This window comes from Falco peregrinus, chromosome 1 (genome assembly GCF_023634155.1).
Source record: "Falco peregrinus isolate bFalPer1 chromosome 1, bFalPer1.pri, whole genome shotgun sequence".
NCBI lineage: Eukaryota > Metazoa > Chordata > Aves > Falconiformes > Falconidae > Falco > Falco peregrinus.
Window position 1 is genome coordinate 4,392,945 of NC_073721.1, and position 24,050 is coordinate 4,416,994.

Below are 24,050 nucleotides of genomic sequence, written 5' to 3' on the forward strand. Positions count from 1 at the left end.
ACTGGGAAGTGCTCCTGGCCATCCCAGAACGGCAATCTGTGTTCAGAAGGACTTAAGAGGCTTTGGATATAATTAAGGGAAGATTACCATCGGATGTATGGGAAAGTGTAAAAGCTTAGCTTTCAAGAAAAACCCCAAAAGTTATTTCATCTGAAACCAAAGCACAAGAATGAAAAAGCTTGCAACGTTAGCAAGGCAACTATAAACACACACCCCCCCATGCCCCGATACCCCTGAAGGACCTCACTGCTCCCAGTGAGAAGGTGCAAGGACCATCCTCGGGTTGCTCTCAGTCTAGGTAGGAAACAAGTGTCTTTGTCCAGGATCTGTGAGAAAGCAGCAGTATCCTAAAGCAGTGCGCTGAACCAGGCAGCCCTTCGGCACGCGTGGCACGCCAGGGCAGGCTGCTGGGCTGGGCAGGACGCGGCACCAGGCACTGGTGGATCACAGGAAAGGGAGCGGAATGACCGTGGCTCTGAAGCAGGAGCTGCCGCACCTCCAGGCCAGAGCCATCAGTCCCTCCAGACTCTCGGCTGCCATTGACGCAGTGAAGTCTGAGCGTCACAGCCCCGTTTCCTAAAAACACTGGGATTTCCCACCTGTTCCAGCCCCTGTCCCTCGTGAACAGTGATCAGCTCCCCCCCAGTTTTGCTTGAAGCTGGCAAGTACAAGAGACAGACCTCTCTGCTTCCACCAGCGGGAATGACACAAGCCACCCCCAGTGAGGAATCTGCAGGTATTTCTGTCCACAGCCAGGGAATCTCTCCTTTTTCCTCCTATAGCAACTTCAGCTGAGATGCTGCTGTGCAATAGGTTATTTACAGGGACGCAGGAGCGCAGGGTGAGAAGACGCAGGAGTCAAGGATTTGAAGAAACGTTCTTGCACTTCGTGAGATGAGGTGTGAAACACGAAGCAGGTGAGAGATTTGCAGGAGTCCTTCAAAAGCAACAAATGCAAATTTGAGCAATGCGGCATTAGGGTCACTGTTCTGACCACAGGCTAGGACAGGTGCCCTAGTATTTAGCAATTTACTAATGAAACTAATTAAGCTTCCTTTTTTCTTCCTAAACCTGTCAGCTATGGAAGTGAGCAGTGTAAAGGTGTGTGCACATGCAAATACACACACACACAAGTGTAAGCACGTACGATAGAGAAATGTGTACATGAAGTCACTGTAATTTTACACACCGAGAGAAAGCCAGGGAAGACTCTCCTCAAACAGCCAGAGATGAACACCTTTTGAGCTGCCCACAGGCAGCCATGGAAGAACCAAGCAAAGCAAGTCTATCATCCAAAGGCTTAAAATAAACCTTGCAGGTGTCCGCAGCGCTGAGAAAAGCAAAGTTAGGGTGACAAACCAACGAGACAGACGAGCACCGACCAAGCACAGAGGCGTACCTTTCACATAAGAGGACTCACAGAACAGTAAGGAAAGCACCTGCTGGCCCAGCAGACATTTGCTCACAGAGGTTCACCTGCAAACAAGAATTCCACGACCGTGCAACCCTCAACACCTCCAGCGTTTCACTCCCACAGCAATTGTAAGCAGGGGACGGTGGATATGACAGAGGATGCTGCTGTCACTTTGATCTCTAGTAGTATCAATTTTCTTAAATGCTGTCTACTGCTATAATCAAAGGCATTATATCTAAATAAAAGGCGCTAAACAACAAAATATGACGTCCACCGATCCGATGCTAGTTACCTGAAGTATGGTCTGAAGCATCTTTCCACTTAACAGGAAATTTAATCATTCTTCACTTGCTTATTGTATCTTGCTGCTACACAAAACAGTAATGGCTTCCCTTTAAATTTAAACTCCGGACAAGTCAGAGCCAGTGAAATGTCCCCAAGTAGTTAGGAGATGCTAGACAAGAACACAAAACCTGCATAGTCATGAATGTGCCAAAATTAAAGATGCTCACGCTTCTTTCTACCAACATGCACCATTCCGTCCGTAAGCGAATAGAGGACTTGGAGACTCCCGCAGTGTCAGTCCTAGCTAATTTCAGAAGTATTTGGTGATGCTTTCTTTTGTAAGCATATGTGACAGTTCAAACTCACTGAGACTTTCCATATGCTATTCCTGTTCTTACAGCTATAAATAACAGGGGCCGGGGGAGAGCAAAGTAAAATTGAAAATAAAGGAAACAGCAATTCTAGGTTTCTTACAACAATAAACCAGAAAAATATTTCATTGTATCAGAGGAACTACAGGATTTTGAACTAAGAGGTAAACACCAGTTTTTAGTAGCTTTTCTTCGATGCTGCCTACCTGTTTGTGGGTGGACATTGCTACAGGTCTTGCTGCCGGGTGTCGTGCTTCTGAGAATCACCAAAACTCTCCACGAGTCAGACGCCGAAACCTGGTACTTCATGGGTATGAAGCTCTGGTTTCTTTATGATTAAAGCTATTCCCTAATTCCTTTCAGATGGATCATAGCCCAACACCATTATTTTTAACAGGACTGTAATGAAAAACGTAATGTCCATTCACAGATATTTTAACCAGAATATTATCTGAATTAAAAAATAAATAAAAACATACCCTTCGTTCTCATAAGCGGTTACAGTAAATTAAAGTACCTGCAGATAGGCACTGGCTAGAGGGCACGAGTACATTCTCGTTCCACCTCCAACCACCCACGTCATATGTAAAACCAAGTAGAACTTGCGACATTTTTTGTTCTTAAAGGACTCCAGAACTCAAGGGATCTCTGTATCAACATCTTTACGTGTGGCAGGCATGCAGTACGGGTGGTATACCGCTACCCTCTCACCCTTCTGTCAAATCCCCCTCTTAGTCCTACAAACAGGCTAGCATTAACACATCAGCAATTCTGAGCTGCTGGAAGTATTCTAGCGAGTTACTGACATGGAACCTGACAAATATTAAAATGTAAGTTACAGGATTAAATAAGATTTTATTGTCACATTTAACTGCTTTGTCAGAGATGTACATTTTGCAGGTTTCTGTGCGGAATAGAAATAAAAACGGTCGTTGCCATCTTGTCAATTCCAATTTCAACGTACACACGTCTATCCCACCTGACCCACGGGTGCTCGCAGCCAGCCAGCACTAACACCAGAGCAAGTTCCCTGTTAAGTGGATTGCAACACTCAAAGACAAAATGCATCAAATTAAGGCTAATGAGAATAATGTAAAACAGTTAAAACAGACCACTAGATGTTTAAAGGTGGACAGACTCAACAAAAGAGTGGCAATTTTAACATCTCATTTTTTCCAGTTATTTTGCTTAATTTAGTACAGGTAAGGAGAGGCTAACGAACAGACTTTTGCCTACATGTACAATACATACTGAAATTTTAGTCTCTTGTGAATCCAATATATTTAAACTTTTAAGCGACTGCTTTGTTCTTCTGGGTGTAAACCAAAGAAGTGGTTATTCACACCTCGAAGTGATAAATGCTTAGGATAACCTAATCTTAAAACGTGTATTCTCTCATTTACAGATCAGGGAAAACGTCCAATAACAAACTTCTTAGTGGCACAATTTCACATATTTTGGGCAACATTAGCATACAAGCAGTATTTAAATAAAAATAAGTGCATCCAAACATGAAATTCTCTAAATATACCACACTTCATTTATCCCAAACGGCAATTTTCTGACAAGAGCTGTAATTCAAATTAAAATAATCATTTACATATTTCACCCAGAGGAAAAGAGGTAATAAACCCAGGGGACTCTCCAAACAATCTTCTCCTACCCTATCCCCTATTTATTACATAAAACAACTCATCTAGAAGCGTAAATCCAATATTCAGATGCAAATAAAATGCAAGAAGCAGTCTCTGATGTTTGTAATTTGCAGACTCCAAAGTCCAATCATGATGGAATTTACTACTTCTGTCAGTCATTTACTCCTGTATGTGCACTTCCTATTTATGCTAAAATAACAAATGAGACAATAAATGAGGCTAGTGTGGCATAAAGTCATTGTAAACCCAGCAAAACCAGAATAATTATATTTATGACATTCATTTGGATGATTTACCAGTCATCCCACCCACCCCCCACACCCTTTACAGAAAAAAAGGCAACCATCATTTTAAGTGATACACACATTCTGCTAGTAAAAAAAGTCGAAACAAACCCCTTCTCTGTTAAAAGAGCATGCCGATAGAAGAAGGTAGACTACATCTGTTCCAATCAGGTTTCCCAGAATTATCAAAATTTCTTCGCTTGCAAAGGCCAATTTGGCTTACCATAGAAAGCTATTCTGAAGGCGGCTGATATATTTATTCCCTTTCAAAAATTAAAATTCAAGGCATGATAGTGCAAGAGGTAAGTTTTGATTTGAGAACATCCTTTGTAGACTAACTGTGCTTAGTTACTACATCCCAATTTATTGTCTTAAAGAAAATACGGCAACAAAAGCTACAAGATCTCTATAAATTTCATTTTGCCTAAATTTACCAGTACATCCATGAACCTCATCGGTATTAGTACAACTTGATTATCCTAATGATTCCATTATAAAACTTGCAAAATGTATCACAAGGTGAATAAACCATCTAGTGCAAGTCTTCTACGTTTTGTGTGCACAGTAATCCTGTGTAGTTCATTTCCTCCGGGTTAAATCCCCAAAATCTCTCTGTAACAATTACGAAAAAACAGTGTCATGTGGATTTCCCCCCCCCCCCCCCATCAAATCTGAGAAGTTTGAGTGTTCCTGGAATCACCATCAGGATGTGCTGAAGGTCGTGAATCTCTTGTCTGTGAGTATTCACTGTCAGACGACTCTGTAGGTTCAAGCAAATTTTCATAATCACTGTCTTCTGATTCATCAACATTGTCACCAACCGCTCTTTGGGAGGATGGCATGGATGCTCCATTACCAGAATATTTCAATCCTGCATTTGTGGAAACATAACTAGAAGAACCTACTGCTTGAGGTCGAGGCATAAAAACATTGCTTTCTAGGAGACCATGACCAACAGTACTTTCTTGATTGGTTGCATTGAAATCGGAATACGGAGGAGGAGGATCAGACACATCTGAATCTTCAAGCGTGCAGCCTTCCACAGCAAATCCAGTGTAGGACATTCGTGGAACAAACATAGGTTCCAGGTTATCTGTTGGCATTTGCCTGCTTAAAATTGCTTGCTGCATTCCTGCAAAAGCAAAGAACATTGATGTACTTCATGCTTACTTTGCAGTACACTTTATATAACCTAGCTGTAACATACCACACCCGCCCCGCCCTTAGCTGTTCTCTCTTTCTTTCTGGTTGTTACTACATGTTCATCCCTGGCACTGAATCTGTCCCTCTTAGTCTCCACTACTCCTCTTCCACAATTCTGATTTTTGTATGATGACGATGTAAGACCCTATCCCTAACCATCATGTCAAATCTTGCGCCTATTACTACATCCTACTCCTTGAGCTTGACAAAGAATATCTTCCCTAAATTTAGCGTGGCATCCACAAAACTCAGCAGCATTAGCACAACTTGTACCCTAGTGATCCCATTTCAAAACCAAAATGTGTCAGAAAGCAAATAAAAACGCAGCACACTTGCACAGTCATCCCCCACAGTTAAGTTTTTCTCCAGTTTAAATCCCCGAAAAACACAGCTATGGGAAGTTTCCATAACCTGTTCTTTATAACAGAACCTGTTGTTCTTTCCATCTCATCTTCTCTCTGTATTTCTGTTTCTTCTCACATCAAAAAGTAGCCATGTTAGAGCTCATCATGCTTGCTCTTCTCCACTTAATGTCTTACTCAGTACTGAAAGCTTGACTCACTTTTGAACAGACCGTAATGAGCTTCTACTGTTGACATGACATCTTAAAACCACACTTCTGTACTTCCTCTTGATGTTTCTTGTGCTAGGGGACAACCTCAGAACACCAGTAAAGGAGTAAATACCTGCTTGTATTCTTCCCTCAAATACTTTTCCCTCCCCAATATCTGTGATCAGGCGAGCAGGCTGCCGAGACCACCGCCTAGCATGCTTACCTTCTGCGTGCCGAAATAGCTGTACTCACATGGTATCTCGTAATTACATTGCTAACTAGCTAGCTGAGCAAGAATCCTGTTTTGAACCTGTGTTTCTGTAACCCTAGCACAGCGATCCACGGTCAGGGCTCTGGCACTACTGTAACACTGGTATGTTGGTCACTGTAACTGGAAAAGTCAGAACAATCACTGAAAACTGTTCCCTATGAAAAGTCATACACAATGGGTAAACCCCAGCACTTCCATGTTTTGACTTTTATTTAAGTAATTGTACAGTTAGACAGTTGCCATAAATAAATTTGTCTACTAAGGACAGGGTCTCCCTCCAATCCATGTGGTTTTAACAACCAAAGCAAGACCAAAAGCCACACATCTCTCGCCTTTAAGGAGTTCGCAGCATCTCCGTGTCTCATAATGAACAGGCAGTAACATAAACATTATGAGGATAAAAAAAAAAAAAAAAAAAAAAGTTGCTTAAGAACTGGTTAAAGAACAATTACAATGGTTACACAGCCACATTGGAAAGACAGATCAAGATGAAGCTCCCACAGCTTTGCACCAGAACTATGCTCACATTAACAACCTAAATGACGGAATTTAATCAGCACATGCTTATTAAAATTACAGATGGCACTATGCTAGTAATAGCTGCAAGTATGACAGAGTATCAGAACCGGAATTTGAAAGTGATCTTAAATGAGATCATTTGGAAAATAATTTAAGACAGACATACACAGGAATAATGAACCGCACCAACTACAAAAACGAGGAACAGTTCCATCTTACTGCAGAAAGGCAATATAAGTCAACAGAAAACCTGTGTAAACTATAAAATACCAACACGCATTAAGTGTACCCGGCTGCTGAGAAACAGGTAGGTATTATTTCAGTATGTACTGTAATGGTTTACACAACAACTGAAATACTGGATCCACTTTTGAACACCACAGTTTAAGAAATAGGGAAAAACTGGAGAAACTCTAAAAAAGCAAAGGACTCATTAGAGGTCTAGATATCATGACCTAAGAGGAAATACTGCAATAGCTGGGATAATTAGAGAAGACTGAGGAAACAGTTTCAGTCTTCAAATGTGTATAACAGGCTGCTGCGGCAAGGTAAGCAGAAGGCAGCTTCAATTAGAGCAGCATACATTACACGTGAGGAAAAACTACCTTGCAGGAAGGTCTGTTAAGCACTGGGAGAGACTTACATTTTTGACTAGTTTCTAACTGGTTATTAACCTCCAAATATCTGTCAAAACTGCCACCGGTATACGTAAAACTGCCTTGCAGCTAGGTGATAAGACAAAATGGTATCGGCTCTACTTACTGTAACACCACACTTCTGGAAAAAGCAAAAATCAAGATGGAAGAGTTCCTTTAATCAAGTCAATGAGATATCTCTTCAGTAATAAAACCAGCTTATTCCCTCAAGTGGCTATGTAATGGCATTCCGGTTTTGGTCCACAATACGGGAACTGCAGTGGGAGATTTCCTGGCATCTGGGAAGTGCGCAGCCCTCACTGTGCCCTAGAACATGCTGCTACATACACAAAATGATTTCAGTGATCTGGCCAGTAAAGTCTCAATTGACGTTTATGCTAGAGTGGTAAAGTCATAACCTGTCAACCAAAAATTTGTCAGAATAACAAGCTTTCACACAACACTACCGCAGGAATTTGAATCAACTGCTCCCTTTTCCTCCAGCTTAGAGAATGATTAATTGGAACATTTAGCTCGCTAAAACCAAAGAAATTATCCCGATATTAAGAAAGTGAGAGAACAGAAGGCCAGCTTTGGTATTTAGCTACTCACATCTAAAAATATTGCAGAGATACAAGCTGCATGTTTTCCTGTTTCAGCTCTCTCACATGATTATCTGCTCTGGCATAAATTTTCAGTTCAGCATTTGCATCTCACTGGTAGTACCTAGAGGCTAGCACCGACTGCTCTTCCTCCTCCTCCCCCATCTTTTGCCATATGGGCTGGGATCAGCTCCAGTCACACTAAAACCCATCTCCACTTCTTGCTAGCTCACATAGTAGCAGTTCCCTGTTTCATCTACAGCCAAGCAGGAAACAGCAGTGAGTCATGCCACTTCCATCTTTCAAATGGTCTGTGGCTGATGCTGGCTCTTTACCTTATCTTTGAGGTTCAGAGAAAGAAAAACTCAGGCTGACAAATCAAACTTTGCTCTAAAATGTTCATGTGATAACAGCACCTTGCTGCCTGGAGAAAATCAAAATACCCAGTCATAGCAGCACAGGGTCCTGTTGAGTTTAGGTTGTTAACCCATCTAAGCCATCTTTTAGTCTCAGACACAGCTTTAGATAAGACACAGAAGTAATAAAAAACACTCTGTAGCTAAAATGACAAAATTTGGTTGTTTACTTATTATTTCAACACATTGGAAAGAGAGGAATTGTTTGCTGAAATACATTATCTACTTATTAATTACTTTTTAAAAAAAAATATTACTTCCCATTTGCCTACTCTTTGTTCCTACTCTTTACCTTCAGTCTTCCCTTACACTCACAAATTAAATTAGGTCAGCAATGGCTTCTTGGAAAGGTCCAGGCTATTCAGGATACCTATCTACTGCTAAGCAAAAGACTCCTGATGCCACATTCAATTTTTAGGAAAGAAGGACAGTGTGGCAACCAGCCGAGTATGCTCACACAGTAGCTCTCACTAATTCAGAAAATTAAGAGCAGCAAAATAAAGATGAACATACACCTACTTCTGACTTTCCTTACCAGGCCTAAATATATACTATGAAAACTTGTACTGTTAATACAGAATGCAGAACCGACCCTAATAAAAACATGGGCATTTAATGGGACTTATTTGCACCATGAAAACTTAAACCCAGTCAGCTCAATACTAATATAGGTCTTCAAAACATAGCATTCAGAACTTCACTAGAAAGACGACAGTCATGCTTGTATTGCCGTGAATAAAGCAAAGAATTCCCTGATCTATCTTCCCTCAAAATGAATCCCGCCCCCGCCACTGCAAGAAGAACAATATTTCAGTCACTTCATGGAATTAAAACTAACACAGACTAAAATTCATATCGGTGATGACATGGAACTTGAAATAGGTAGTCAAATTCCAATAATATTCTGCATTTAAATAGCTTCTTCCATTTCCTAGCAAGTATTCCTGAAGAGAAGAATGACTTCAAAATGGACTTTGGAGAAGACTTACTTCCACTTTTCAACATTAATCACATTCATCACTAAGTCAGAAAATAACACCAACAAATGCTGATTTAATTAGGATTCAGTAAGTATGAAGTGGGAGAGGAGGATAAAAACCTAGATAGTCTCTTCTAAATCAGTAACAAACCCCCCGATACATCCTTGTAACTAAAAGTTACAAGGTCAAAAACAATCTAGACAGCACTTCAGACCTACATCAATGTTCATCACTTAAGCACTCATTTTCCTTCACTCAGTTTGTCTGGTGTCCCGTAATATAAACTGAACTAACTGAACTAGTGCTGGGCTTGTATTTGAGGATAGGGTTGGAGAGTGGGAAAGGGAATAAAGATTTCAAAAAAACACGGACAGCTACTGGCCTGTAACACAGTACTCTGTTTCTATGTAACACTTCAAATCTAAATGCTGGAGAGATTCCTTTTGCTTTTTCCATTCTTGGCTTTGCTCCACTTTTCCTTTCCTACAACCTATCTTTTCCCGTGTTGTTTCCAGAATTTACTTTCTTCTTTTTCTACAGCTTTGTCTCTCTCCTATGTTTTAAGTTTGCTAACACAGGATGACGCCTACAGAAATACCTGCAGTACACATACTTTCACAGTTTGGGTATTGTTCAATGTAAATCCATCATACACCCTTCCCAATGTGATTTTTTTTTTTTTGTTTGTTTTGCTGAGCTATCAGGAATACAACTCAAAATAACTCCACAAAACATTTTGTCCTTACAGCATCTGCTTCTGAAACAAAAAAAATAAGGCAACTTACTTATTTCTTGTTCTTTCTCATTTTTCTTTTGTGCGATTTGCCTTTTTAACTTGTTTACATCAGCTTGAAAACATTCAACAACACGTTCACTTTTTTCTACATCTATACATACTGCCTAGAAGAAAAACATAAAGATATGCTAATATTTTGCAAAAATACATGAAAGACTCTCATGGCAACATTAATAAAGTCACTACCACACAAGAAGCCATTAAAAGCAAAACATTAAGAGGAATTAACGATATCAGAGCATAATATTCAACCTGAAGATGATTTTCTTTACTGGCTGTTGCCAATTCCCAACAGATACATGATAGGAAAAGCATTACCAAATAATTAATTGTTAGAGGAAGATTTGTAATAGCATCCAAAGTTAGTTCTTCCTACTTGGTGGAAAAGGCTTGCCTTTTTTTAAAAAAAAATTCACCATTAGCACAATAATGGTACTATATAGTAGCATGATCTTAAAGCGTAGCATAAAGGTGCACGCTTTTTGTACTAGACCAAATCTGAACTGGGGTATGAAACAGTTGACTTGAGACAACTGTCCCAAGCTGATCTAACTGATACATCTATTAAATAAACAAGACCCACTGATTTTTCAACAAGATTTCCTTATACTGGTTAGGAAATTAATGTGAGAGAGGATCAAAGTTTAACACCAGTTCTAGATAATATTAATTTCTTTTTTAATCTAAACATGTTATAATGGATACTGTTTACTTCTTCAGAAATCTAAGTATTTGTCATTATCATTAAACATGATCAGTTTTGCAGAGTACACAATTCTAAAAGCACTGATGAATCTTGAACAGTAAGTCACTAGCCATTTATTGTTTCTTCTCCAAAAGGTTACTATCAGTCATCTTACCTACAGAGCTGAAAAATATTAGCTATGCTTTCAGTTCTATACCTAATTTTTAGAAGTTCATAAAGCTGAAACCCTTCTTTCCCAACTAATTAGTGAATAATGCAAATACATGTGTCTCAGCTGCTTTACCAGAAAACTTATTTCCAATCCTGTAACAGTCTCTGTGAAACAGTCACTTTAAAGGTAAGTTTCTTAAGTCAGCTAACACCTACATTACTTTTGAGCTCTGAAAACATTGCACAGCAGCATGATTTACACAGTGAAATACAACTAAGTCATAGTTATAACAGGTAGGAAGACAACTCCCTGGTGATGTTACATTTTCCATTTTTCCAGACAGTAATTCAAACAGCAGCAAGAGCACAAAAGGACAGATGCATTCTTGGCAAAAACAGCATTACAGAATAATACCATTAGCTAATGGGCTAGACCTCTGGAAATCATTTTCCTGTCTCCTGAAGCAGCATGAAGGCTGTCTTCCTTCTCCTTGCAAGTTACCTACCTTACAAGGCAGGTTAGAAAGTCAAAACTTCCACCGAGAAATAGTAGTTCTTCTGTGCAAGGAGGTCAGGGGATGGCTGGAGTGATTACTGCCTTGTGCTCTGCTATACGTGCCAACCAGCAAAGCTAAGCTGGGGCAGACATACAAATCCCTCCAGGGCAGATATAAGGGGAAAGCCTGGAAATAAGCTGTGACTACAGCACAATTAACACACGTGTGTGCTCCTGAGGCAGCACAGCTATGCTGCTCTTCACATAGGACAAGCTGTGAATTGACAAGCTTAAATTTACTAGATTTGACACTCAAGGCACTTTCAGATGCTTTGCCGCATTTGGAGCAGGATTCACTCATGCTCTACACAAAACATTCACAAGTTTTAGCTAACAGATGGAGCTCTTTGCTGCATGCTACATACCAAGAGCCAGGAGACATTTTTAAACTCACAGGCAAGGCTTTCAACCTGTGCAAATCCCTACAGCCTTCAGCAAGGCTTTTCTTGAACACATACTCTTAAAAATAGCTAACGACTCCCAGAAATCACTGAACATTAAGTCATTCTTATTTGCAAAAAAGAATAGACGATATCCGTATCAACCACTTTCACAGCAATCACTGCAAATGCACACATTAAATAGAAACTGACACATTTCTTTATTAATGTCAGACTTATTTTCCTACAGTTCACATTAAATTGTTTATGAGCTCTAATAGTCTCCATCTCCTCCAATGCTGGTTTAACCAAAGGACAAAGGGAAGATGCCACATACATACCGATCAATATTAAGTAAAGGAAGTTACCTGTACTTTTTCCTGAAGTGCATTATAAACCTGATATATAGCCCTGATGTCCTTCATCACTCCATCTTTGTCAAAAAAATCAGTACTAAAAAAAACAAAAACGCAGAAATCATTAGTTAGAAAAGACAACACAAGTTTCTAGCTCATGTTATCTTTGAATTGCTGCTAAGCAGTCTATCACAATGTTTCTAAAATGTATTTTATATTGTTAAAAATGTACCGTACTCTTAAGAACCAAAGCTTGGACAGCAGCATATTCAATAGTAAAATTCCTTCTGCAACAATAAAGTCCCATTTGAATGAAATTAAAGATATGCAGAAATCTTTAAGCTTGTATACCTTCATCGTTAACAGTCAGAAGAGCTACTCTGCATTTACAATATGTAATTAAAATACTTAAGATAAACAACAACAGTTCAACACTTCCAAGTCAGAGTTCAAGTTTTAAATCAAGCCTGCACTCAGAATTCCTTGTAATTGGGAGGGTAAGTGGCAATCAAGTAAGAAACTTCCAGCCAGAAGGCCTGCAGCACTGCCTGGCCACCCTGAGCCTGCTTTTCTGAGTAGTGCACCAAGTCCCCTTTGTTCTTGAATCTAAAAGATTCAATTTAAGCAGGAAAAGAAGCACAGTAGGAACTGGCCATTCTCCTCCAGAACTAGTTTTTTTCCTGCTTGAAATGCACATTTGCAGTACTCCTTGGAAGGTACAGAATGGAGAGCTTAATGACAGTACTTAATTTACAAAGCAAAAATCCTTACCCGTGTTCCTTAATAACTTTGGCATAATTCTGAGAAGTATTTGGCACTGAAGAAACTTTGTATTCCTGTTGACTAGTGTTGCCTAGATTAGGAATAGTAAGTGACACCCTTTGATTATACCTGTGGAGAAAATTTAGAAAGACTTCTTAATCCATACTCAAAAGGTTATTTTCAATAGTCCTGATATTAGCCCAGCTCTCTGATGATCACAACTCATCTAGTTTTATAGCTTCTGCACTAGGTTTATTACAAAAGCTGCTAAATATTAGAAGTTGTGTTCAAAATAAATGCATGATCAAAAACTCCCTTGAGATGGACCTACCTCTGTACCTCTAACAATTTTAACTGTGCATACAAACTACCACAGATACAAGAGGGATGAAGCTACTACATTCAGATCTCATAAGAAACATGGTACTAACACCTGATTTCTCTTAAAATATCTTTTGTCTGAAGAGCTAAGAACTGAAAAAAACTTCTGCTCACCCCAAAACTTTCATTTATAAATTACTTGCACAGGAAAAAAAAAAACCTGCCATCACTAAGTCGTACACAGACACATCACTTGACAAACACAAAGCCTCCTTTATGTGTAATTGTACAAGCTTCAAATTAGTTTAAAGTATAAGGCATAGCAATAAGAAGCAGAACAAAAAAAAATGAGGATTGGTTCATACACAGAGATTGCTTACCTTCGGTTTGGTCTAAAAAGCACATATTCTAAAGCATGTGTTGAGTTATTTGCAGTGGAAATGAAGCTGAAGAGTAGGAAGACAAGATCAGGCACTCCAAGAATGTGTGTCAGCTGTTTATGAATGATGTGCTCTCTATATGACATTTGCTGCTGAGTGTTTCTCCTAAATCTGTACCATCCAATAACGTTCTGTAAAAGTACATCAGAAAAAACCCGAAGTGTTAACAGAGATACAGATTTACCTTCTGATAATAAAGTTCCTAAACCCGTATATCGCGTGAATTAGCCAATAGCTTTACTACAACAAAATCGGACTGAATTACTAGAGGCTTGCACCTATTAAACAACCCCAAATCCTGTTACAACATGATTATCAATTGCTTGACCTTATTGTGCAACAAACACCTGTGTGTCCTGAGTGGCATTTAAATCCCACTTCCAATATACTTCAATTGTTTAACTTTAGCAACAAACCTCAGGGCATGTTCAAATTATTAGACTTGAGCTGTTTCCAAATACAGCAGATGTCTGTTTTCTTTAGCCTAAATATTTCAACTGGCTATTCACTTGTATTGGTTTCTAAGACACTTCCAGTGCTTCACAAACATATTTGCAAATTCATGTCTGTTCATGAGACATATGGGACTAATATGCTGTGTACAACAATAAAATTATCTCATTGTGTATTGAATTGTGAAAGATTCATATGCACATCAGATAAGACCTATTCTAATGCAATTAGATACATTTTAACACAACAGGCATTAAACTCCTTTACTTCATGTAAACATTTAAGAGATTAATGGAAAAGGACATACCACGAACAATTCTGTTTAGAAAGAGTCTCAGGAACAGGCACTATCCATGCAGTGATGCCTTAAGACTGCACGTATACTCAGTGGAAAAGAGCAGATTCTATATATTAAACAATATGACTCCCGTGTCAAAAAAAAATTTGGAGGCATTCTTTTTAACTTTTTATAGCAAATCTGTACAATTACTTAGTCTGAATGTAATAAAACATACTTAGTTTTCTAACTAAATACAAGACCGTCTTGGTTCCCACACAGCAGTATTTCTTTTTTGACATTATGACAATTAATGTCATTAAACCTGTGGTGCCTTAGTCACATGACACAAGTTCCAAATTCTCCATTTTTGCCTACTTTCTCACCACAGATAACACATCTTGCCTGAGTCTCTTTGCAAGGTAGGTCCTAACGAAATAAAATTCAACTGACAACTACTGAGACACAAACATTTTTAAAATAAGTTTTGTGCCTTGTCTCCTGAAGGGGAACTTAACGTGCTCTGTAGTATTCTAGAGTAGAATTACGGGGTTACAGAATTCAGGATCTGAGACTGGAAACTCACTCCATCATCAGCATAAAGATGTACACGTCTGTATGTATAAATACACACACAAAGCACCTATGTACTCAGCATAAATACATCAGTATACACAGAGGAGTTTATTCTGAGAGCACTTGCTGCAAGAAACAGACAAGAAAAAAGCATTACAATCATCAGTGTTGCAGAAGTTGCACAGATTTAGAACTTTCTTCCCTAAAGATCCCTCCTCAGCGTAAGCCTTGTCTATAAGCACAAGTCCACAGTTCAGGTGGGCAAGGTGAACAGAAAGCAAAGACTGCAAATGCAATTAGCAACTGAACAACTGTCATCACGCACTTTGCGTAACGATGATCAATTCACACAGTAGGCATTTTTACTCAGAGTAGTGAAAGTTACACTTGAGTCACCAGTAGAGGACAGAAATCCCAAAAGCCCAACGGCCATGCCTTGACAGTTAGCTCTGCTACTAGTGAAATGCAACCAGCAGGCTGGAACAACATTGGTCTGCTGTTGCTTTGTAAAAGTATGATAAACAACAAACCAGATCTTCTTTTAACCACCCCTACCTTGTACTAGCTCTGGCACTAACCAGATCGTGTGAGCAAAATTCCTGTACTAGTGATGCTTTCCTGCTCGGTCCAACAAGGTCCACAGCTGCCAGAAATTGAACCATACAAGTCAGTCATCTCTCTTTTTGCCAGAGCAAGCTGACTGGTGGCTTCACTTCATTACATCAGGAACCACACCTTCAGTTCTGCTCTCTGATGTACCAGTTCATGAGAACTTCTGAATCAATTATTTGATAATTATTATTTATTCAATAATTATTCCATATTTGCACAAGAATGGAATAAGGTGAAACACTGAAAAAAGATTTGACTCTTCTCCAAGCAACTAGTAAAACTGAATCTTCTTAATACTAGTTGTGCTACTAGAAACATATGCATGACATAAAACTATGACAACATCTGACGTAACTAATAGAACAGTTTTCCAGTTTAAAAGTAACATTGCAAAAATAGCAATTACAAGGCTGTATCATTACAACTCTTAAATGAACTCTTTAGAACAGATTTTCACATCAGCTACACTGTTACTGGTTTCAGCAGCAGAGTACACAATCATTACACTACACGTTTAGCTCAGAAATCTGAGAGGGTTAACACCAGCCCTTCCCTCTTGGAGAATTAAATCCTTTGCAGTTCTTAGGGAATTTAGACATTGTCCCCAGTTTAACTTAAGTACCACAAAACCACCAACTTCTGTACAGAATAAGCCATGGGTCAAACCAAACCATCAGATTTGTGAACAAAAATATTTTTTCTAGTTTAGCTTCTTTTGTTTGTTTGTTTTCTAAAACTTCTCTTTCTAATTATAGGCTCTAATGACCAGAACGGGAGGAAAAGATGGAAAACTTACTTTTCTTCGGTCTTTAAGAATCCTGTCCAAACTCTCCTCATTAACCTTGCCTGCATAGTCATAAAAGCTTGAACCAAAAAGGAAGAGAGAAAGGTAGGTACACAGTTTACACACACACATTATACATAAAGCAAATAATTTATACTTTGAGTGTTCTTCAAATAGATGGCACTCCATACATTACAAAGCCACTTCTATAGTTTTACCTTTATCAACATAGGTCAGTATTCACATCACCTACTTATAATATCCAATTTGGGTGGCATATAGGGCACAGTTAGAAGTCTATTAGCTGTGCAATCAGACCTAGACAGAGGCAGTTACTTACAGAGAAAGGTACAGAGCATTTAAATTAGATGCATAAAACTAGCTGGTGTGAAAACTAACTACTTTAAACCACTAGTAATGAAATACAAGATGCCTGTGATTATTAGCTTTAAAATGCTTTCATTGTGCACATTAGTTTGACACCTAGCATTTCCCTGGCAGCCCCTACAACAAGGCACTGTACATAATTTTATTTGGACCAGGATTCTGCAAAACCCTGCTTTGATAATAACAGGACTACCTGCCAAAGAAAGGAAAGCAAGGCCATTTTACATGCAACTACAAATCAATTTCTTGAGCCCCAGTCCTGCAATTAGACTCACATGATTGGACCCCTGAAGCCAGAACAGTTACACTGAGGTCAGCAAGAATCCAAAGTATCCCCATCTTTCCATACGGCTCTGCAAACAGAACTGAGGCCCAAACCCTGACATGTTGTTATTCTGAGGGCATGACGGATTTAAGAATTTATAAATCTATCTACAGAGACAGGTTTATAAATTCAAGTAGAACACACTTCATGATAAAAGGAAAAACATTTGAAAATAGATTCCTCCTTAACTTACCTACCAAGTCCTTACTTAAGTCTCTTTCAAGAGCCGATACCACTAACACCTAAAGCAGTGCAGGAAAACACTGGTTTTAGAGGTTTATGATCTCAACTCTTGTGTGTAGGGGTAAAAACCCAGAAAATCCTGAGCTCAGTACTTGGCTGGTAAATAAGGGTAGATATAAAATTTGTTTCAAGGTGCAAGTAATTGAACACCTAATTATTAATTTGAGCTACTACATAGTATTGACATAATTTTTCCATTAACGTTCACAGTATTTATACCTTCTTGTAAGCAGCAGATACACAATTCTTTCTCTTCCTATGCTTTGTAAGAATAACTTTCTTATGGGATGAGCAACAAGTACGTAATGAAACACCTTCATTTGAAAACTGCACAGAGAAATCAGTCCTTTTAAAATCCTAGCTTCTTATTCAGTTCCCACTTCAGTTGGTAAAAGCCCTAGAACCAAGCCTGTTCCACTCAACATCAGGAGTGCCAGCTTACAATACACAAGTGGATGAGTGATAGGCCTCCTCAGACCGGCTCCACTCAAGTCAAAAAGATAAGGCAGAATGCCTCAAAATCAGCATCTGCGACAACCAACAGAACAGAGAAACCAAGACCACACTCTGCACTGATAAAAGCTACGTGAGCTGTGAGTTTCCCTTGTGCTCTGAAATAAATCATCAGTTTTCTTGTGCAGAAAGCATTAGTGAAATACAGGCTTCTTCCCCTTCCTCCGTCAGCTCAGTTACTAACAACCAACTTCTTGACTGGAGAGAAGCAGTAAACGTGATCAGTTTTGATATGCGCTGCACAAAGCAGCACTAGGAACCAAAAGAGTCTACTAGACACTGGGATATTATCTTGATGTGTAGTCTCTAGCATTTAAATCACTGGGTTAAGAGTACCCTCTCTGTAATTATCAGGTAGCAAATGATAGACTGCAGCTTTCTCTCTAATGTAACCAATGTCAATCATAGTATCTAAGGTACCATGTCATCTTAATTGGCTGGAAATCTCTAAATAAAGACAAGAGGAGATTAATTGAGAATTTCTTCTAAAAAGAATTTCTAGACAGCAGTTTAGAAGCTATCACTATAACAAGTAGAGACCACTGAGAAAAGCTACCTCTAAATAGATGGAAGCTGCTAAACAGAATATATTAGACCTATATTTAATTTAAATTCTGGAGGAGATCAGAAGGTAAAAATAACTAGTAAGCTGACAGTTTCAGAATAATTAGTTTGTGCAAGTCAGTACAACTAACTACAGAACAGCTTGTTAACCCAGCAAGTTACTAAGGTTAGGGTACACAAGGTGTTCAGTGACCCACCAGGCCCAGCAGAGCTAACCTAAGACTGCAACTTCAAATTCGTTTTGACATTCATCCTAATTATCAGAGTGATATGATTTGATCTGACTGCTATCCTACCTGCCCTGACTACATGAAGTAGAAATTCAAAAAAATAGAGAAATAAGCCTATACTAGCTACCTCGGCACCCTTTCTAACCTAAGAAGTTCAGTGCCACTAAAACTGTAAACTCATACTTCCATTGTCATGGTTGGTGCTATTTACATGTACTTCTGTAATAATATCAAATGAGCAAAAAAATGCAAACAATGGTGGGTACATTTGAAATGCTAACATATTTCAGTGAGCTACCTATTTTTATATTCTGCAGCCAACACAGGAAGATAACAGAAAATGCTTACCTAAAGAGTTTTGAACAAGGCTCATGGTTATGGATTTCTGCAACAACAAACAAAAGAAAGATACATATGTGCAACTGCTCAAGGTAAAGAGAAATTACAGTGGCATATCTTGCATGAACTTTCCACATCACAGCTACTGAGCAAATAAACATTTGTGTCAGACCGCACACTGCCCTTACTGTCTCAACAACACTTGATGACACAGCACCATACCCGGAAAGCTAGCTTCTCTTTCTAATCTGTCATTTTACAGAGGAAAATATTTAACAATAAGCAAGACATACACTTGCTCAGATACACACAGATATCTGAGCCTCAAATACACATTTTTTTATACTATTTTATAGTTGCAGCCTCCTCACAAAGGCACTTATGATTTATTTTTCCCTTGTTGGTACACCTTTCCGCAACAATTTACTTGCATTCATATACACTGTTTATTACAGCAACAATGAATAAAAAATGGGATGGGGAAGGGAATCCTTGAAATCTTACACATTGAAGTATTTAAAGCAGCAAGGCAAATAGAATCTTTGACGAGAAAAGGGGTTAAACACCACTCCAAAACAGCTGCAATTTATAATTCTGTTATATGAAGTATTAAAAAATCACAACAGTATTTTTTTCATTGAAGAGGTTGAAATAAATGCTAAAATGCTTATTTAAGTAGCAAAGGTTATAACATGTCCGTAATCTCAAAGAGCGAGGAAAAACACAAAAATCCAATCCACATTCTCTCTCTAACACCAAGCATGACATTTTTGTGGTGTTTAATACTTCTTTGAAGTTCTCCTCTACTCTGACTTTCTACCAAATACAGCTTATCATTTATTCATATTATTATACCTTCATCACATAACTTTTGTCTGAAACCATACCTGCTCAGACTGAATAGCACTTATGTAGCAGTTATATTTCAAGCTCCTGGATTAGAACCACGCTAGAGAGTTTAGCAACAACCTTGTTTAGACTCTTCCTTCCTGGAGAGTGACTCACCACCTGCTGTTCTGGAAGTCATAGACTGCTCATGATTGCAATCTCAGCAGAGTGAGAATCCGATCACAATCCCCAAGAACAACAGACTACACGCATTAGTATCTCAGCATATTTAGCCACTATCAAAACAAGGCCCTGAACATCCGTGGCAGGCGTACTGCCTGAAAAACCGTACATTTTCACTGGCAAGAACACCTCACAATGCTGCTGTTAGACTTGCTGACTTTATTTAAAAATGTCTCATATTTTCACACTGGCATACAGGAATCTGCGGAAATGATCTGCTAAACAAAGACAGCAAGTGGAATTATTCCATCTTAGACCACCTCCTTCCAGCAAATACACTGGCTACAATGACTGAGAATGCATACTTGATTCTTGGGTTATTATTATGTCGCTGCACTAACCTTGCCTTTTGAAAAACAGGATGCAACAAGCCTATGGCTCAGAACATACGAAACAGCCATCATTTCAAATTTAAATTTTACACATTGACCTATTTTATATCTATATAGTACATATACTATATATACACACATATACACTCAAACACCACCATAAGCTTTGAGACAGCAGACACGCCAGAATGTTAAAACGCATCTGTGACAACATTGCCACAAAACTGTCAGTCTCAGTTCATGAGTTGAAATGGGAGTTCAAGAGTTAATGCCAATGAATAAACATTGAAGTAAACATTTGATAAACAAATAAAATATCTAGAAGATCTCCAAGGGCAGGTAATTTCCCTTTTCAGAAAATAACTGTAACCAAGAAAGTGACACAGGGTTATCTAAAAAGGGAATAATTTTTAACACCACCAACACTTGGTTTATGAAACCACGCTGAGGCCGCAATTGGTGACATTACTGTATTACACTGTCAACAATAACTAAGATCAGTTACCACTGAATAGGAACGTCTAGTTTTGTCTGAACAGACATAGCTGTCAGCTGCCCTTCCTTTACACAATACTTTGATAGTGATTATATACACACATACAAAATCCTGTGCCTTTATTTTTTTGTAATTAAGCTTAACTAGCTAACTGTAATTCACGCAGTTTCCTTAGAAATAACCAGAACAGGAAGTTACTTAACCTTCTGGATTCTTGTATATGCAACCATCACTACTTTAATGTGACAAGTATCTTGAGATCTGATATAATATACTACACACTTTCAGAGATCATTAGTTTTGTATCAGAATAACATTTGAGAGTCAATCACAAAATGTTGGTGCATTAGCTAAGCTTTACACAGACCCTGCTATATTATCTGGAATCAGATCCACAAGGCCAGATATGTAGACATTTGGGGTTTTCAGGAAGGTTTAGATGTATTTTAACATCAGGTTATATATGCGTAAATAAAAAAGGCTTTTTCTTCCAGGGGTTTCTTATTTTCTATAAACCAGAGCTAAAAATATGCAACAGTTGCTACCTCATGTATAAAAATACCTACTTCAACCAACAACACTTAACAGCAAGATCTTAGATCTTTCACTTTTCACAACAACAAAAAATCAGCTGTACAGTTCCTTGTGTTTATCAATAAAGGAAATGGTTTGAAAAACATTCCTTGGCAAATCTTGCTGTGACAATTTATGATATTATCAACTACCATCCATCCATCCAAACTCTCTACTGGAAATTTGATCCCTTTCAGTAGTAACAAATCATGTGATGCATTAATTTTCTTTTGAGCACATCTGTATTTAGGCAACCATATCCATCAGGAAACTCCCTGCAGGACCAAAAGCCAAATAAATAATTTCTCCAACATGAAATGCCAATAAATGCCTTCAATGAATTATCTTTTCTCCACAAAAGGAGCTCCATAAAACCCTTGTATCTAGGAAAGGACTGTTGCCTTTCCTCATATCTCAATCACAAACACATAAATAATGTAGCAAATCCAATTCTTCAAGACTGGAACATCTTATGCTCATCTCACAAGTGAAATAATTCTTACTGAATTGCTGTACTGAAAGTTGAAATACTGAACAGTGCTTCTTTCACAATTTCTCAAAGTTCTATTACTTACCAATCACTTGTAGAAATTCAGTGTTGCTGATCTGTGAATCACTAATGCTGAAGGTCTCTTCTTGCCTCACCTCTCCTAGCAGAAATCCTTCCTACAATTTTAAAGGGGAAAAAAAAAATACTAAAAATAGAAAAAACCCACTATATACAGTCATTTCCTGTAACTTTCTCCACACTAAACGGAAGAATTAAAACATAGATTTAGTTTGAAACATGTATCTGCGATGCAGTAGATATAACCTGTCCTTCAGTTTACCAAGACTGATTTTCTGGTTTACCAACATCCTTTCACAACGCTATAGGGACAGGCTGTCCAAAAAGTCTATCGAAAGCTTCTGTAGGTAACACGCAGCTTATACTTGGCAAACTCGGGTTACGTAAAGGAGCGCTCTGCCTCCAGTCCCAGCTACACAGGCACAGGGTAGGTGAGGAGGAGGCCTGAGCACGGTGCACGAGGCGGTCTCAGCACAGTGCACAGCACCGCTTCTGCTCTGTTCCTTCAAAGCCAACGGGAAGTGCAGCTTCCATCTGAAGAGGCTTACTCAAGTTTACATATGGAGGTTGGGCGGGAACTTGAACAATACCAGGGAACATCTCATGATCAGAAGGTAACTTATAATCTTTTATTCCCCATCCCTGCCCAAAACAAAGCAAGAGAATAAGCTGGAATGGGGTGCTTTTGGCATAAGGACCGTAAAGGCGGTACACCGATAAGGGAGCAAGCTCAGACTAGATGGCTGTCAACAAACCCGAGGGGCTTCGGAACACCCCAGTTCTGCACTGCAGCCGGGGCTGGCTACCGGCGCTGGAAAGCCAGCACTACCGCAACGTGCGCGCACATCCACGCAGTTTTTACACACGCGTTTTCTGCCCGCAGCCCCTTCCCTGCGGGCGAGGCGAGGGCCCTGCTCCCAGCCCCCGGCGCCCCCCGCAGAGCCCAGCCACAGCCCACACTCGCGGGGCGGCCGGCGGCCCCCCCCAGCAGCGAGACCCCGCTGTACTGCAAGTTACCCCCCCAACCCCTCCCGGCCGGGACCGGGCGACACCCCGCTGCCACCTCTGACGGCGAGAGGCACTTCCACGTCGCCGGCAGGAGCCGAGCCGGGCCGCTGCCGCCGGCCGTTACCCCCTGCCGGGGCCCAAACGGCGGTGGCCCGGCCCGGTGGCTGCTCAGGGAGGGAGGCGAGCCCCAGGGGCCCAGAGACACCCCGCCTCGCCACGCCGGGAGGCGGCAGCCCCAGGCACCTACATGGTCGGCACTGCTGTTGGCGCTGTAGTAGCAGACGGAACTGAACGTGTAGCCCGAGATGGAAGCCGCCATGATGAAGACCACCGCCACCGCCGCCGCGCCCACAAGCCCCCGCGCGCGCTCGCGGCGCGCCCACTTCCGGCGGCGGCGCGGGGGCTGCTGGGAAGCGCAGTCTGGGGCAGGGCAGGGCCGCGGCCGGTTGTTGCGGGTGGGCGGCTGGGGGACGCCGCGGCCCGGCTCCGTGCAGCGAACGGGCACTGCGGCCTCTTGGCTGCTAGGCTGCAGGCGGTGGGTGGGTAAGCTGGGTACCCTTCACCCGAGCCTAGGGCCTGCCGTGCTCCTGGGCTGGCGGTGGGATGTGCGGCCCGGTGCCGGCAGGCCTGTGAGCGCTACCGGCGGATGCCCTGAGAGGAGTGAGCATCCCCGAGTGACGAGTCCTTGGCAGAACGTATTAAAATGAGATAGTTGGGTGTTCCGAGTAGGTTTTGAAGGTGAGAAATGGTGCTGTGTGTTACAGGCACGAGAAGCAGTGCAGGAGCTGAGAGCAGCAATGCCGTTTATCTCTTTGTTGGATTTCTCGGTTTGGCCACTTTATGAAGGGATGTTTTATGCGTACTAAGTCCCCAGAATTTTTCAGGCCTTTTGCTTCGCCAAGGAGGAAACTTTCAGCCCTGATTTTGCAGGCAGCGCCCTGTTGACGACAGCCTGTGCTGCAGGGAGCCCGCAGGCCCCTGCTGGCTGCTCCAGCCCCGGCATCCCCCCACGGATCGTCCAGTGGCCCAGTGGCGAGTGTGCAC

At 40.4% G+C, this 24,050-nt stretch overlaps 1 protein-coding gene across 1 annotated transcript; it reads right to left on the reverse strand.

Annotated features, from left to right (window-relative positions):
• Positions 1–4,665: 4,665 nt before the first annotated feature.
• Positions 4,666–23,403, reverse strand: ABRAXAS2 (abraxas 2, BRISC complex subunit). The gene is made up of 9 exons (XM_055793768.1): positions 23,254–23,403; positions 22,006–22,096; positions 18,968–19,004; positions 16,370–16,436; positions 13,596–13,786; positions 12,904–13,023; positions 12,145–12,229; positions 9,974–10,088; positions 4,666–5,141 (listed from the first exon to the last, which is right to left on the reverse strand). The coding sequence occupies exons 1-9, from the start codon at positions 23,323–23,325 to the stop codon at positions 4,675–4,677; spliced, it is 1,245 nt and encodes a 414-aa protein (XP_055649743.1). The 5' UTR covers positions 23,326–23,403; the 3' UTR covers positions 4,666–4,674.
• Between the last annotated feature and the right edge of the window lie 647 nt (positions 23,404–24,050).

Coding starts and splice junctions, on each gene's coding strand:
- ABRAXAS2 (XM_055793768.1), bottom strand. CDS start 23,325: ATGGCGGCTTCCATCTCGGGCTACACGTTCAGTTCCGTCTGCTACTAC. Junction 10,089..12,144: donor CACTTCAGGAAAAAGTACAG/GTAACTTCCTTT, acceptor TTTTTCTTCTAG/GCAGTATGTATAGATGTAGA. Junction 5,142..9,973: donor TGAGAAAGAACAAGAAATAA/GTAAGTTGCCTT, acceptor TTGCTTTTGCAG/GAATGCAGCAAGCAATTTTA.